The sequence below is a fragment of the Odontomachus brunneus genome, unplaced genomic scaffold (assembly GCF_010583005.1).
Source record: "Odontomachus brunneus isolate Ranch 3 - 2012 unplaced genomic scaffold, Obru_v1 Obru_scaffold_004, whole genome shotgun sequence".
Classification (NCBI taxonomy): domain Eukaryota; kingdom Metazoa; phylum Arthropoda; class Insecta; order Hymenoptera; family Formicidae; genus Odontomachus; species Odontomachus brunneus.
The window spans coordinates 1,003,680-1,021,296 of record NW_022639454.1 but is presented as its reverse complement, the minus strand read 5'-3'; the positions used below and the strand labels follow the sequence as shown (position 1 = coordinate 1,021,296).

Genomic DNA, 17,617 nt, shown 5'->3' with positions numbered 1-17,617 from the left:
TGTGTGTGTGTGTGTGTGTGTGTGTGTGTGTGTGTGTGTGTGTGTGTGTGTGTGTGTGTGTGTGTGTGCGTGCGTGCGTATGCATGTGTCTGTGAGAAACACTCGATGCGTACACACGGTGCTGAGGTGTCGAGTGTAGAAAAGAACGCAAATCGTCGATGTGTTGTCGGTGGAATGTGTGGAATTTCGTGTGGACGGACGTCACAATTGCTTCTCGTTACTTACGCGATTCACACGAGTGTACTTTTCAAAACGAGCCGCACTCGAGTCTGCTGTCCTGTGTATGTCTGATCGAACTTTTAACAGAATGCTCACAACGCTCGGTCGAGCACGCTCGACGAATTCTCTTCTTGCGGACACCCAGGAACGTTTTTATCTTTTTTCCCTATATTCACCTCTGTCAATTCCTATTAATTACAACGAGATCGGATCACCGTCGAAAGCGATCAGGCAATCCTCACACGGAAAAGGCAACTCCGTTAGTGTAACTGAATTTTCCGTTACTTCGGGATCAGATAAAAAACTCGGTTGTAGGAACAGAAGGATGCCTGTAGGAGGTTTCCACTTAGCCAATTGCTCTCGGTTATCTCAGAGATATTTCTCGTCAGCGAATTTCTGGTCCCCATTCAGTTACAAGAACTGAAATTGTTTTTTCCGTACGGATGTATTCCGGATTATTTCTACAAATGTCTCACATTTTGAGCATCTCACTTGATACAACGTCAGATTTCCATCCTTCTGATCGCTGGAAATTATTCCCTTTTTTTTCTTTTCTTTTTCATTGAATCGGCTGATAGAATCGTCAGAAAGTACAATGTGTCGCGTAATGTAATGCAAAGTTCACGCTCACATCGGGTCCTAACTGCTTCTTAATAGTTCTCGGGATGTACGTGAGTTTGATGTAAACCAGAGAGAGGGGTCGCGTACAGCCCGAGAACTTCGGCGAAGTTTGATAGTTGTACGGTGATGAAACGGCCATTCGTTACATCACGAATGAATCAGCGAGCCAACTTGTCCTCCGAGTTACAATTTCCACGCTGATCGGAACGTTTACAAGCGTACATCTTTCTCTACTGTGAGATAGTGTACCATCGTGCTGTCAATATTAATCTTTTGCCACAAGGACGAATTAAAAAACGATCTCGATAACTCACAGAGTTACGTAGACATTAAAACCAATTGCTCGACTCAATTGTCACGAGTTTAATTTCACGTTTTTCCTCCTTTTTTTCTATTTTTTCTTTTATGTTTGACTAACAAGTAAACCTACCCAATATTATGATTTTTGTTCAATTTGGCACAAATGTAGAAGTACAAAAAATATTTAAGTAATATTTTTTATTTTGGCTATTTTTTATTTTTCACTTTGAGTTTCACGGGCAGTTTATAGCTTTTTAATGTTCTCACTCTTATTATCAAGAAGTGCAACAAAATACATAAGAAATAAAATTGAATATAAGATATATATAGTTAAATAATTTTAACAAAATCGACATAACTGAGACACGAACCATTCTAAATTTCTTTAGCCGAGATTCCAATCGAAATATTTTAAATCTGTGCTAAATTAGTAAAAAATGGTTTGAATCTCGGCCAAACCGAAAAATTATTTGTATAAATAATTTTTTTTTCAACTTTTTACATATTTTATTTGAACGTTTTATTATTTATATACAAATAATTTTACACATTTGACTTCATATTCGTAATCAGCAAACCAAAAACGCCTATATCTTGTATTCAATTTTATTTCTTATGCATTTTTATTGCACTTGTTGATGATAGGAGTGAAAACTTTATAAACTGCCCGTGAAACTCAAAGTAGGACAAAATGAAAAAATATGATTTAAATATTTTTTGTACTTCTACATTTGTGTCAAGCTAGAAAGAAATCGGGGTATAACTTTTGGGTAAATTTACTTGTAAGATGTAATAGGACTTGGTTAGATAGAGTACAAATGTGGATGCCTGATTAACGTGGTGCATGAATTTGGAATAATTTTAGTGTCTTCAGGTCTTTAAGTATAAAGAATAAGATAAGGAATATAAGAATGAGTATATATATAGATACAAATTAAGAATAGATAGATACAAATTAAGAAAATTATTAAAGGAGATTACAAGAATATTAAGAATAACGATAATGATATTGTAAAGTCAATTAGAGAGAGGCAATATAATGTAACTAGGGATATTAGTAACTAAATAGGTGAAAAAAAATAGATGGAGGTGTGTGGTTAAGGAACATAATTATAAACCAAGTCCCCTTCTTGGCTATGCAAATTGGAGGAAAACATACTAATTCTAATAATGAGATGTTACATTATCTTATGACACATGCGACTCAATATTAGAACACTAAGCGGTTTATTTCTGCTCTTTCATTTTTTTAAATAATACTCTGTTTCTTGCGCGAAAAACGGAATTTCGAAATTCTCGAACTTTTCGTTAAATGCCTCCTTTATTCTGATGGAGCATTCAGTTCAGTTATATCTTTCACACGAAAAATAAGGTATTACTTTAAAAGCGAAAATGGCCGGAAACATGACCGCTCAGTGTTTATAGTGTTAAGAGCGTAAAATCTTCGCGTCGGTATCGGACTTGTGCTCAGGACAGTTTTCAAGCTGATTTAACTGGATTTACCGCATTGCGCGTTCATTTTTAGCGTGAGCATCCAAGCACGTCTTTTCTCGCGCGCAACGCTGTGATCTCGGCCGCGCTTTATTCACGCTGAATGTACTAAACGTAGGCGACGCGGATAAAGGAGAGACGGAACGTCTGCCGATGAGCAATTTTATATTTATATGTGCTCGATTGTTACAGCCGAGAGTATTAGTGTGAGACAATGATTTATATACAGGCAGTGTTTCGAGGACACGATCTTATAGTAATGCAAGCACCAAAAAACGCGAATTCGCGCCGTCGAGGACGTGCTCTCTAAGTTTCCTGGAGTAAAACTTTACTCGGAAAGCGGAGTAATCGCCGAGTCATTCGCACTGAGAAAAAAATAATAACCTTGTATGCATGCTCTAATACTACGAAAATAACTATAATTTTAATTATAGTTAATCAACAATTATAGTAACCAATTATAATAATTATATCAAAGCAATTATGGTAATTATAGTACATCAATTATAGCAAACCAATTATGATAATCAATCATTTTTCTCTCTTAGTGCATATAGAGTGGATTTTGCACACTGAATATTCTAGTAAATATTTTTACTCGAAATGGACGAATGAATCTGATTGCATTTCACTGTCAGAGAAACATATTCGCCCTAGTTTATGTTTCGAAACATTCGCTCATATGGAGTCTAAATCCACTCTAAGCTCAAGTAAAATATTCACCCTTGCGATTTCGAGTGGCAGTATTTTCGCTGTCGCTTCGAGTGAAAGTACTACCACTTTTCACTCCCTTTGAGTGAGATTCCACTCCAAAATATCTAGAGAGTATACTCATCGCCGTAGGTACCTATGTAAAATTCATTTCGTTTACAATTGGAGTAGTTTTTTTTTTTTTTACGAAAACTGCGTCCATTGCGAAACTTGCGAAATACATATGTATGGCGCGTTCGCGCGCCACATTAATAACTATAGGTCGATCGATTAATAAGCCAACCGGGAAAGAGAGTATTACGGAGCCTATCCACATTGCGACCAGGCTGGCGTGGCGTTCTCGATCGTCGCGGAAATCGTCGCTAATGCTAACTCTATTAAATACATCGACGGAATATATTATGAACCTCCTTCCGACCTTCAAGCGGACGCGTCGCGAAACGCACATATTCATTATCTCTCGCTTTGAGAACAAACGTCTTACTTCATGACGAAACGCTTTGAGAGAGAAAGAACAAACGCGACCCAAGCCGACAAACTTTGAGACTTTTTCTAACACGGAGAAAACACTAAGGATATATCACTTGCCTAAATAATGGTTGCCATAACAAAATATTAATATTATTTTCCGCCCATTCATACAAGATAGTTGTGGATACCATAATACTGTGAAAATAATACGCTACACTGAGAAAAAAATTTACTAAATTTCAAAAAACGTTTGTTTGGATAGTACTGTGAAGATATTTGTTTAAATTAAATAATTATTTTCTAAAATTAAATAAAGAATTTTAAATATAATTTGTTTTTTTAATTTTAGAAAATAATTACTTAATTTAAACAAATATCTTCACAGTACTATCCAAACATTTTTTTAAATTTAGTAAATTTTTTTTTCAGTGTACCCTTTTTGCTGCTTGTTCATTCGTGTTAAAATGACATTCTCAGTGATCAAACCTTACGGGTCTCTCAGCCATAGTATTTGTTTTACAGATTATAACGGAGAGATAGCAATATTTCTTCGGTTGAGTCTATTGATATAAGGACTACTATATATGAGGATATACTAACAGAACACTACGTATCATAAGAATTATGACTATGAGAACTTTATGGATGGGCATATGATAGTAACTTGAAGTATAATATCTATATAACTTAAAATCACATAAATTCTCCCTCTCTAACCGCAGAATATGTGGATGTAGCAACTATAGCAGTTTTCTCCGTGTAATTTCGGGCGTTCGAGGCACGATATTTTGCCACTCGACAGAAATCACGGGGAGAGAAAGTGGCAAAGATCCGTGTTGAATGATTTTCCAGGAGTATCCTGACTTTTCTTCACGACTGGCGCAAGCGACGCGTCCGCTCTCAGATCGAATTGACGCGTGTCGAGTTATCAAATGCTACGTACAAAAGTGCACGATCGTGCGTTGCGAGTGTACGATCAGTCTGATTCCCAAGGATCCGTAGTCGCGCGCGAATCGCAAGGAGGCGACGCGCAATGTGCACAGCGTTGATTAAGTCGCGAGGGTGTCCATTCATCTATCCGATTGAGCCGCAATCGAACTATACCGACGATACCGTGTGCACATCATCTACGCGGCTACAAAGCGACTGTGCGCGTCTAATATCTAACTTTAGCTCTTGCTTCTCCGATGAACCGCGACTAGCAGCGTGTTTGACTTGGTATCCAGGACGGAGGCGATATTCCAACGAGATCGAAGCTCGATCTTCGTGACTTCTCGTGTATCTTTTGGCAACTAGATGAAACGAAACACCCGTACGAATCAGACGGTGATATTTCGCGTGAGAGCACTACGGTGCAGTTCGTTTATTGTTTTCGCGCGTCGCGCAGCTGAACAACGTTGCATCTTCATTGAACTTTGAGAAACTCCCGTGACGGAAATTTTGACGCGCGCGTATTGTGGCATCGTGGAATTTAGCCACTGTGAGAGACAAACAGAGGACGTTCTCGATATGCGAGCAATCGGGAAGATCGAGCGAACCCAATGGTACATTCGCGGAGCTCGCAAATCACAAAGTGGTCGAACCAAGCCATCGAGAGGGAGACGTAGATTAGGAATATGGAATATTTCATTTGAAAGACACCGACGAGCAATATTGACGTACGAATTTACATTGATGTAACGAAACACGGATGTCCGATGTAACGTCGATGTTTCCACGGAGAATTTCAAAATTCAGAATTTCACTTCAACCTGACGTCAAGTTCGAAATGTAAATTTCTCCTGTCAAAAGATTTTGATGTACAGTAGATTAAGACCCGTATTAATAGTCGTTACTTGAAACCTGTTTCACTTGAAATATTCAAATCGAAATTTGGAATTAGGTCTCAGTTTCTTTGTTCAATCGTATGATATACGTGACATTATATTTGTAGCCACAATTCAGCTGAAAAACTCACATCTCTTATTAGAATCAGATCGGAATATCTCAGCTGAAGCAAGTTTCAGGTAACGACTATTAATACGGGTCTAAGGTCTAAGGTGCATATTAATAGTCATTGGTTGAAACTTGTCCCACTCAGAGACACTCAGATCTGAATTTAGGGTCAGATTTCAGTCTCTGTGTTGACTCATATAATATATGCGATATTACATTTATAATCGCGACTCAGCAGAAAACTCACATTTAATTCTACGTTCAAATTTGAATATCTTACCTGAGTCAAGTTTCAGGTAACGACTATTAATTCGGGTGTAAGACAGGAAAGGCTAGGAAGAGCCGAAAGGAATGGAATGGAATTATTTCCGAGGCCTTTAAATCATACATCGCATCAAGCGGAAGTACGATAAAAGTTCTCTATGGCCCCGCATTTCGGTAAACCGGAGGGATCGTTCGTTTTCTGGGGTCATACTTTATCTTGAAGATATCAGAGGTAGCGAGGTCGCTCGCAAGTGGCTTGGCTTGATACATCGACATTTCATCGGCACATCGATGTTTCATCGGTCGCGAGGAAACATCGGCGCTCCGGTGGTGTCGGCGCAAAAGGACAATACGATGATGGACCGCGCCGTGGAAAGACGAGAATGAGAGCGCGCGACGAGAGCGAACAGTAGAAAAATAAATGACACACGCGTGGAAAATCAAGCGACACGTTTGTGAGGGCGCGCGTGCTAGTCGTCGACGCGATGAAAATTCGCGACGATGATCGCTCTCTCGCTTTCTCTGCCGGCATTTCGCGCTTTTCTCACGCTGGGTCGTTCGAGGGCCGATGGGCAACGTCCCGCGTCGCCCTTTGCCCTTTCGCCAGCTTTTCCGCTGCTCGCAGAGCGTGGCCAGGGTGTTTTCACAGCTACTCGGTCACGATCAAAGAAGATTAGATCGCGGAGAAGCTGACGTACACGTTTCAAAACGACGTTTAGCGCGCGAGTGTCCGTTATTTCGCGAACCGAAGCGCAGCTCGCTTGTGGTAACTTATCGAATCATCTTTTCGATACGGTCTATTGGAGATTAGTGTAATATTAGGTACACTATATAAGAGAGCGTTCATCACTTTATAAATATTGACTATAACCGCGTTACGCTACACACTTTGATTTAGTCATTCAGTCGGCATTTTATTCGCGACGTCATATCGTTGCAATTGATCTCGAGAGGCCGTAAGAATCTATCACCACCACTTGAAGTTGTGTGAAAGAGCTTGAGCGCGATAAGATAGGCAAGGGAAACCGGGCCTAGATGATCCCAAGGATGTATTGCTCATGTGCTGTTTTATCTTGGGAGGAACAGTAAATACGAAATCATGAAATGGTCCTTTTAGAACATAAATATTTTCCCTGAGTTTCGTTAAGATCGGAATAACATTACAGTTAAAAAAAATAGAAAAAAAAAACAGAAGAAGAAAATTGATTTAGGAATAGCAAAGCAAACTTTCGAAATTTTATATTAATATTCTCCATCATGAATGAATAAAGCGACATGTTACTAGTTAGAATTAAATTTCTTACAAATGTATGATGTATTGTTTCGGATAATAACAATAATTTTCATTCATAAAATATAGGAAATCGAACATATGGGCAGACGAAGTAAAAGCTGACCCATAATTAAAGGCCAGCAGGAGGTCTGTGGAGATCTTTCACAAAGATTCCATAACTACTAACTAATCAGGATACATATTTTATACGTGGCCTTCTTTCACACTTCTTTCTTTCTTTCTACTGAGCAACTAAACCCGATGTTGCTACATGTTTGTGTTTTGATTTATTATATAACAAAATATACGATTAACAGTGGCGGGCATTAACACGTAGAAGAAGATTGCTTCTATCATAATTGTGCAATCAGTCCCAGCAATTAACGATCCGAGAAGATGTAATTACGAAATACTGAAATATGGAACATCTAGCTCTGGTTTCCCCTATATATGTACACTGAGAAAAAAAATTTGTTTGATATTTGTAATTATAATCACACATAATGATTATAGATTATAGTCAAGAAAGCCATTTTTTAATTGAATTCTACCATAATGTTAGTGATAGTAATCTTATGTGCATATCACTACCATTTTCGTATTGGAACAATCAGCAAACGTGATTGGTGGGCCAAAAATAATTATAATTTTGGTTCAAGATCAACCATGTTTTTTTTTCTCAGTGTATGCACACATGGCTTGTTCGTTTGGATCGGCGATACAATGCAATCCGTTCAATCTTCTTTGGTCGCGACTTCGAATCGATTCGTCGAAGACCGTCGCCGAGAAGGGGCCGGGGATTGGGGGACGAGAGGGGGGAGCGACTCGCGGCGAGATTTCGTTCAAAGTTCGTGCTTTTCTCGCCCGTTCCGTGTGTTCGTCCCGGTGTGATGATAACGGGGGAGAGACCGCTCTCCGTGGCCGGAGGGGGAGTATCGCTATCGAAGAGAATCGGCACACCCGGTTGCCGGGAGACAGCTTGATAGAGGCTCGGCAAGGTCCGACATAATCGAGAGCAGGTTAATTTGCGCATGAACGCGCAAACGAGTGTGCGACGAGCGTGTCTCTCACGGCAGCTTCGCTCAACGATGCTGTGGTCGCTAATGCGCGCTGTCGGACATTGCCTGCAACATAGCGACACGAAGTCCGTGTGAGAGAGAGCTGCCACCAGCTGATCCTCGTGATCGTAGCCGTTGTTTTTTCCGCAGATGCCGCAATCTGCCAGCTTATTCTGTCCTCGCGAGTCACCCTATACCTCGGCTCGGTCGCGCCCGGCTTCACCCTCGCCGCGAATTCAAGCTCGGAGCGCTAATTTGCTCCGGAGATTAATAATTAAACTTGCGTGAAAATTTTCTTCTGAAAGTTAGAGAACTCGTCTTTCACAAGCACTTTGCTTTACTCTCGGCAAGCTAAAGTACATGATACAAAATTTAGTAATAAAGTCACGACTAGTCAAACAGACTTGGAGGTCTCTGGTTGTTCGATCATCATTGTGTAATTTCTTTTCTTTTTTTTCCAGTTGAAATCATATATCAAAGGGATATCTCATCAAAGAGAAAGATAAGGTCTCTATAAGCGCCGCATACTGGATGTTAATGTGAATGATTTTGAACGGGATGATAAGGACGTTTGATAACATCAACGCGTAAGCCGAGTGTTTTTCCAGGCTTGCAATGGATAGTCAGATTAAACTTTTTTTTCTGCATTAATATTCAACATTCAGTGCACAGCTCACATGGGCTTTATCTTTCTCTCAGTTTCCTAGTTGTGCTTTAGTTTCCGCATATACTACCGAAGTTCAGCTGATGATCATGTAACTAAAGCTTCTCATGTTCCCGAATATCCCTAAGCTAATTAGCACTCCTCAACTTGATCTCCGCGCTGTAGCACGAGCTACGCGGGAGTGATACTCCGCATTTCGCGCGAAAGTTTCTCGATGCAGAGGTGGATTTAAGGCTTCGGTGTCATGCTCCTTGAAGGAGACACGTAACTTTCAATCATATCGCGACTCTGCCGCAAAATAAACAATAGACAAGCAATTTCGTCCGCCGAAATCCATCCCTGCCTTGGATGTCGAGATGAACTTCTGCCACGGGGAAGAGAATTTTCCTTTCAGAAAGCACAGAGAGGAAGAACTGTACGTTCGTGCACATCGCCGTCGCGATTCGTCTTCATGCTCGAGCGCAGGTCGTATTTCGAGGGAGCGCGAAGGAACGCGCGTTACATCGCGACCCGGACGACCTACTAAATGAAGACTCTAACCAACGGACGTACGAGCGAAACAAGTGTGACACCTTCGCCGCGAAGAAGCGGCGGCGGTGGCGATGCGGAGTCATCCTCTTAAATAAAACGCGCGCCGTGTGAACCGCCGGGTGCCACCGCTCGCTATTAAAAGAGAACAGCGTACTTCATTGTTCGGAAGCGGAGCATTCCAGGACCGCAGTGATGATGTGCGGGTAGGGGCGCACCTTGGTTAAAAATAATATCGCGCAACCGCGCGCGGTTTCGCGAATTATTTAGACGCATGCGGCGACGCGTCGACAAAAAGCATTTGGACGACGTTTGTCAGTTTGAGTGCCAGAGTAGGAGGGCCGGGGTGAGTGGGTGGATCGATGCTCGGGATAAATGTAACGCGTATAAACAGGAGCGGATTTATGGACGTTCAGGCCCGGGGGCGATCGAAACGTCATTCTCTCTCGTTTGTTGATGATCATTTATTGCCGTCTACTCCCGCAAGGATCGCGCACGGAGATGGCAGAGGACAAATAAATGCATAACGATAACGAACCGTTCCGCGAATCTAATTTGGAGACAACGCGCGATATACGATCGGTCGCGCCGTGTTTGCCGGTCTCGAAGCTACTCTTTTCGCCAGTGTCGGGCGTTAATCGACGAAAATCTTTTTGGACTGAAGTAATCGCTGAAGTAATCGATCGTGAAAATCAACCAGTCGTCATGCAGCAAATCACAAACGATTCCATCGATTGATGAACTTAATTATTAATCAAACTTTGATGGGATCGCGATTGTACGCTGATTAATAATTAATTTCATCATTCGATTGAATTATTCGTAGTCACATATATGACGAATGGTCAATTTGGACGATCGATTTGCCGATTATCTCAGTTGAACAAAGTTGCAATCGTCCAATAACCAACGTCGCGCTTTTCGCACGGTCGATCTGCCTCCCTGTCGTTAGAAAACGCGAACTCTTGTTCGCGAATCTGTCGGAATACACTGCTGTTTATTAACTGAGTCATTTGTGAGTGCAGGCTAGTGTAGACGAGCGCGTCTTCTCCAAGACTTCTTATCTTTGCGAGGGCCTGAATCCAAAAACTGAGCGTGCCTTCAATTGCTGTAATCACTCTGTCAGCCTCTACACGTTAAGTGGTGTTGGTTGCACAGATGACGTGGAATGGTCAGTCGCAATGCGTCAAATTCTCGCGCGAGTAATACACGAACGATGCAGCTTATCATTTCGTCGACAGACTGAGAATAGCGCGCACATCTACACTTCCCTACACTATTCTACGCTTCAAAAGGATTCAATTAATAAACCGTACCGTACGTTTTATATAAGTGAACTTTGACGGCGCGCGCGAACCTTCTTAGCTCCGATCGCCCCCCGCGAGTAATTCGGTCCTGCGTGTAAACAAAAGTTTGGAACAGAAACGGTCGAGTCGGGGACCTGACCGAAGTGTCCGTGAGGACCGATCGACGCGTCACAATTCGATCAATTTGGCGACAACAACAATCGAAAAGAGCAGAAGTCGCATTGAAAACGAGAACATCGCTTCATGAAAGACTGCTAATTGTCAAAATATGCCATGTCAAGTGTTATTATAGGGAACAGTTGCCTGGCAAACTTTGCGAATGTACTTTCGATATTATTTGATATTATTATTGACCGCATTGGGTAAAATAATCTCATCGAACTGAACGAGAAAGCCCCTCTACCATTTTACTAAACAATTACGTGAATTTTCGAGATATTTATTATTAAACACATGAATAAGCGCGCGTGATGAGACTCCATTTGAACGAGTCTGAAGAGCTCGTTCCACCGCACCACGCGCGCTTGTTTACCAATGTTCACTGATTGCTATATTAATTGTATATTAATTGATGTATCAATAATTAGTCAAAAATGGTTGTTTGCAAAATAGTAGGGGGCTTTCTCGTTCAGTTCGACGACTACTTTTGCACAAGAGGACACGCGAGTGTTGCGTCAGGCACACTGTATTCGCACCATCATCGTGGAAACGTGGCGCTACGTAATGTGCCAAATTTATGTGCGGGCATTTGTCTCCGGCGCTCGATCGAATGCCAACGTACACCTGGCCAGACCCTGACCCGGGTGTTTCTATTTGGGATCGCGTCAAAAGCGCGACGTTAAATGTTGTTTTATCGGTGATGGGAACGTAAGTCGACACGTGTGCGCGTTGTGATCGTCATCAGCGTCGTCGTTTCAACAATAACGGTCGGCAGTAACGTGACGATCGTTCGCGGGTTCGAAGGGAGTGGACGTCGCCAAGAGAAAGAGAAGCATGTCCAGAGGTGGCTGGAATTTGAGGAGGATCGGGGCTACATCATCAAACTCATCTCTCTGGACGACTAAACCAACGATTAGTATCGTTAGATTCTGCGTACGCGCTTGCAAATTGGCAGTCCGCGTGTACAGGTTTGCTCTGGAAGTCTATTAGCCGCGATGCCGCGAACGTCGTAAACGCGAATCTCAGGCGGGAACGAGACTTTTCCCCGTTAATCCTGAGCGTGAGAAAGCAACGGGAGAAAACCCGATCGTTCCAGCCGCTCCGCGGACCGTTTCCGTTTTACCGAGTATCGTTCTTTCGGGCTCCGTGGATCGTCGCTTCGCTTCGCGAACAGAAAAGACATCGGGGCGAAGGTCATTCGGGTCATACCGTGAGGGGTTCGCAGTACAGAGGATACGAGAAACCGTATATGTCATGATGGAAGTGCTCGCGGAGAGCACGTTTCTACGAGCGCCGAAGTTGGCCTCAAAAACGCGTTGCGCAAACCATCCTCGTCTCGCCGCTGTGAATGTATCTGTGCCCGACTGGGTGCGCCGCACCGTCGCAAGTCCAAAATTTACGAGCAAGTCACCTCTCGGCGATTTCCCTCTGATATACAACGCGAGGCGCGATGCGACGCCGACGCATCGCACGTGAATGTGTATTTTATACGGCGCGTGTACGCGAAACCGCGCTGCACCTTACGTGAGATATTGTAATTAAAACGAAGCGTGACACAGAGACCGGGCTCGATTAAATGGCGTGGCGTGTGAACGGCTAATTAAGAGCTGTTGTCGATCGGACAAAAATTTCATTAATTATTCGAGCGTGCGTCTGTAACGCGCGTGCACAAGTCATGTAATCGTTAGGGCGAAATCCGATCGTCGACGATGTGCTGATGTCATCCGTGAACTTTATGCCCGATTCGCGCTGCTCGATATTAATTCAGATAGTAATTTTCAATAATTCCACGCGAGTCGAACCTTTATGACTGCATAACCTGGCTCGAGTTTCCATGCGGTGTATACAGCTAGTGCTTCATTAAAATGTTAATAGAAAATAGATCGCGAGTCTCGTTTGCGACCGCGCGCGTATCGCATATGAGGCGACATCACGTGTTTTTAGTCTTGACCCAATAATTAGCATCATGTCCATTAAGAAAGTGTATATATACAGGGTGTACCAGAATAACTTCCAAAGCTCTCGCAGAGACGAGTTGAGGTGAACATAAAAGTAATATTCTATACCGTGATATTCGCGATGATTATCGAGATATTAATTAAAGAAGATTCGTGAATGATCACGCGAGATATGATGGATGAGTTGCAGTGGCATCTGCCATCGTATATTAGGTCAAACTGTACAAAAAAGTCCTCTACTATTTTCTTATTAACTTTATAGATTTTTCATCTAGGAACAGGGAACACCTTATATACGCGTATGAAAACCTGTTTTTTCTTCATCAGAATATTGTTGCAGGTCTCAGATAAAGTTGCGTCGACAAGTCCGCGAACGGGATACTCGCGTGATACTTTGGAAAGTGTTTATTACTCGCGCACTAGTCGAGAAAGAATCAGACGCGAGAGAAAGTCGCGATGGGGATGTTTGATTAATATAATACGCGTGGACGTATCTCACCTCATCCGAGCAGATGCAGGACTTACGATCGATAAGGTTTTTCCGTCGGGGACAGGTACATATCTTTGTGTCGCATATCTCTGTCTTGCGACAGATCGCGACTTTCTTCAAAATAAGCGATGTATGCGTCGCATAGAGCCTGAGCGAGATAATTATGCGCAAATGTCCGTGTAATAATGCAAATCTTTGCGACACCTACATGTCCGTTTATTTTCTCGTTCTCTCTATGCGCGAGCATACGCGCCTTGCATTTCCGTTCCGTCGAGCAGACACTTTTTCCGGCAGGGTCACGAGAGGAGCGTCAGTGCGAGAATAACGAAATATAAGGGGGACATATAACGACGAATAACTTCGCCCAGCGCTATCGCGAACGTTAATATTCACTCGTCTCTCGCGGAAATCGTGCACCAAACTCGTGGAGTCAATATGCCGGCGTGGGTTTCACCGGTTACGAAACGAAAGAGGAAATTGCACACAATTGAGCACGGTCCGATCGATAATTGGGATCGGGGTGGAAACAGAAGCGTATGTATTAAACAAAAAGTCGCACGTCGAGCGTATATGGCTCTCTATGGCAGCGATTCCCAACTTTTTTTCCATTCATTAAAGCGTCTCCCGTGACACTTTTATCGCGGGTGTCCGTGTGAATTCGCGAAATTGTCCCGCGCTTTTTGACGAGGAAAAAAAAACATGTGTACGTTGTAAATCTCACGTTTCTGTCATTCTGTCGCCGCAGCAGCGTTCGTTCAATTTTCCAGCTCGTACAGCTGTTTCAATCTTCCGAGACTCATAAGCCAGTTCGCTGGGAATCGCCTTTCTACAGCATGGCACACAACATTGTAGGGTGTACAATTTTATATTCTGTTCAAGGCTACTTAGCGGAAACATACTAATCACAGGGTACATCGAACGAGCTACCGATCGTGGTCGACGTTTGTTATCTGACAATTATTCTGACAAATATTCGTTCTCTTTGAATTCTAAGTCACAGAATGCTCTGTGCAAAATTACTAAAAATCCTCTCTACACTAAAGAAAAAAAGTACTTGAAAGTTCATTTGTGGGATATAGAAAATTTATTTTTGTGAAATAAAATTTATCTCTAAAATAAAATTTATCTCTAAGATAAAATTTCTTTTTGGAAAATAAATGTTACCTCTGCGAATTAACTTTATATCCCACAAATAAATTTTAAAATATTTTTCTCTCAATACATCAAGGGATTTTCTATTACATTCTCGTTTTCAAAATCATACCACTATCGTGGAAATATATTCTTGATGAAAGAATGACGATTGTCTGCAAGGGCCAATGCAAAAAGCGCGAGATCTGCGAAATGAAAAATGCGAAACGTATCGCATTGATTTTATATATATATATATATCACATAGATATTATATATATGTGTGAAAAAGCCAATGCGAGCTGAACACAGATGGACGAGCGTGCGGACAATCATCGTGGAAAAATTTATTGTATCTTTTTCATGAATATTAAACTCGCGATAGCGAGTACATATACATGACGTTCCATGCAAATGACTTGGCGAAAAAACTTTCGTCGGCAAGTTTCGCAATGAATGGGAGATAGTTTGGCAGATTAATTATCTTCGCGTGATGCGAGGTATTATTAGGTTATCGTGCTAACCAACTTTGACTGATGAAAACCGGACTTCTGGCTTCTTCCGAGCTTCGTGTGTTTTAAATTTTCGATCAGAGAGTTGCCGACTCTCATCAATCAAACTTAGTCGGTGCGACTCGACCGCGCGCTTTCGAAATACTCGTTGACAAGAAATTCATTAATCAATCCATTAGTCATGTCAACAATTAGGGTCCAACCACGATCGCGTCGATGCTCAGGATAGAGGCAGGGAAGAAAAAGGGGAAGCTGGATGTGTGCTCGACGTGCTTCCTTTGTATACACGTAAAAAGAAGAACAGTCTGTTGCCCACATTGAACGCGTTCAACCTCGTCGTTTGATTTTTGCGTAATAGAATTAGCATTTTGAAAAGTATGAGAGAGAGAGAAAGAAAGAGATAGACAGAAACAGAGAGAAAAAGAGAAAGACACGTTCCACAGTAACACGATTTCGACGAGTTCGAACCGATATCCATTACTACGATTGCGATAGATGCGCATAGAAATATAATTAAATTAATAACGCCAATTAACTCGAATACAAGTGAACGCAGTTATCGGATAATACGGAAAATAAATTGCTTCACGTTCATTATCAAAAGTTCATTCTTGTAATGAAGAACTTCATCATTATTTTCAGGCAAATAATTTATTTTTGAAATGTATCTTGTTTTTCGTATAGCATGTATATATCGAAGGAGGAAATTACTGCATCTCCGTTCAGAGAAGCCACGTTGAAGCAGCTGAACGGCAGAAAGGCGGCTGCTAAAATCGTGTCTGACCGAACGTAGATCGCAACTACTCGCGCGGCGGTGCATCCAGCGCAATCGTTGGTCTTCTCTACGCACATACGTAGCGGGATGATTCATTGGGGTTTCCGACACCGTGCCGTGCCGCTCGTTATTTAGGAGGATGTCAGTTTTTGTAACAGCGCGATAAAGAAGCGAACGCATTGTTTTCTTCATGAAAATGCTCACTCGAATATTCCGCGTCATTTGTCGCGCTACGCGGGAGATGGAAGTAGCTCGTTAATTTCGCTTCCGTTCACAAAATCACATATCCACTTGGAAATTAGATCAGACGGACGTCACACCAGTGTCGGGCATTAATCAATTCTCATTTTCTTTCACTAAAATAATCGGCAAATCGATAATCAAGATTACGTACTATGTTTTTAGTACAGCAAAAATAAACTGTCAATAAGCTCTATTTTGCTGAGGAATATAATAAATTTCGCTAGAATCATAGCAAACGTTTTGATAACACGTTTCAGTTCCTAAATTAAGAGAAAAAAATGATTTCTAACTAAAATTATAATTATTTTTGGTTCCTATTTTTTGATTGCTCCAATATGAAAATGGTTGTAGTTAGTTTAGAAAATGATTGCAAATAGCAAATATTTTTGTTTTAGTGTTTCTCAGTATAAAATATAAGTAGTACAAATAACAAAGGAAAGGACAGTGAATTACTGCAGAATTGCTCTATTCCTTGTATCCCAATGGATAGCAATTTTTACTATAAAATCCTCTCCGCGTACACATATAACGATTTAGTTATTGATTCGCCAGTTCGTGTTAAAAAAAATTTTGAATCGATTAATGTCCAACGTTGCGTCACATTGCGTCATCGTATCGGCGAGATTTCTAACCGATTTAAATACAAAGATTCAAGATTAAATGTACTAAAGAGAACATAGTATTGGTTTCGATATCAATTTCGTTCGCCCTCGGTCTCCTCCAATTTTTACTCACGTCGATTCCCGACAGCCGAACGGCGTCATCGCCCGTACATGAATCAGCCCGTGTACACGCCAATAACAAACAATCGCAACCGTGATCTGCGCGATATACTGTGTACACACATATGCTTGGACTTACGCTGGGTGTCGTGTTGCCCTGATTGGCATGTTGGGCTGGCACCTCGTCCTGGTAATAATCGTCATTTTGGGTACCCGGCACACTCTGGGCGAAGTCGAGGAGCCGGCGATTCGGACTGTCAGGCGTGGTAGGCAGGTCGGCGGGTAGATTCGAGAAGCAGGCGTTCGACGCGCTGCGCCGGTGCCGCAGGGTGCTGTAATGTTCGTAATTGCGGTAACAACCAGCCCCGGTTTGTGTGGGCCCGCGGCCGCACGCGGAATCTCCTTCCGTGCTATTGCCGTCTACACCGGATATGTTGTGACCTGGAAAGAAGTTCAGGGTCTGTGTGGTTCCTCACGGAAGGGCTGCCCAAGGGCAGATCGCCCGGAGATTTTCGACAAACAAGATCTCGAGTGTTAACGTGAAATCGACGAATATGTCCGGGGAACGCGGGATTACCTTAGCGGTATACTTTCACAGTCGCGGTATATACTCAATTGGTCGGTAATTTTGAAGGTAAATATCAATACACGAGGCACGAAGTGAATGTAAACACCGGTTGGTCCCGGGAAAATCAATCTGCGAACGATATAAAAGGGAAACTAACGGGTCTATCTCTCTCTCTCTCTCTCTCTCTCTCTCTCTCTCTCTCTCTCTCTCTCTCTCT

The 17,617-nt window shown here is 42.1% G+C and overlaps 1 protein-coding gene across 6 annotated transcripts in view; it reads right to left on the bottom strand.

The window, feature by feature from the left end:
• Positions 1 to 17,617, bottom strand: part of LOC116846997 (potassium voltage-gated channel protein Shab) — a 47,550-nt gene that overhangs the window by 15,639 nt on the left and 14,294 nt on the right. For all 6 annotated transcript variants that reach the window (XR_004378635.1, XR_004378634.1, XR_004378637.1 and 3 more), the window contains exon 3: positions 16,972 to 17,273. Coding sequence is in view for 3 of the 6 variants with exons in the window: in XM_032821530.1 (XP_032677421.1) it covers positions 16,972 to 17,273 (302 nt within the window). In the remaining 3 variants the exon portion in view is untranslated. The remainder of the gene's footprint in view (positions 1 to 16,971; positions 17,274 to 17,617) is intronic.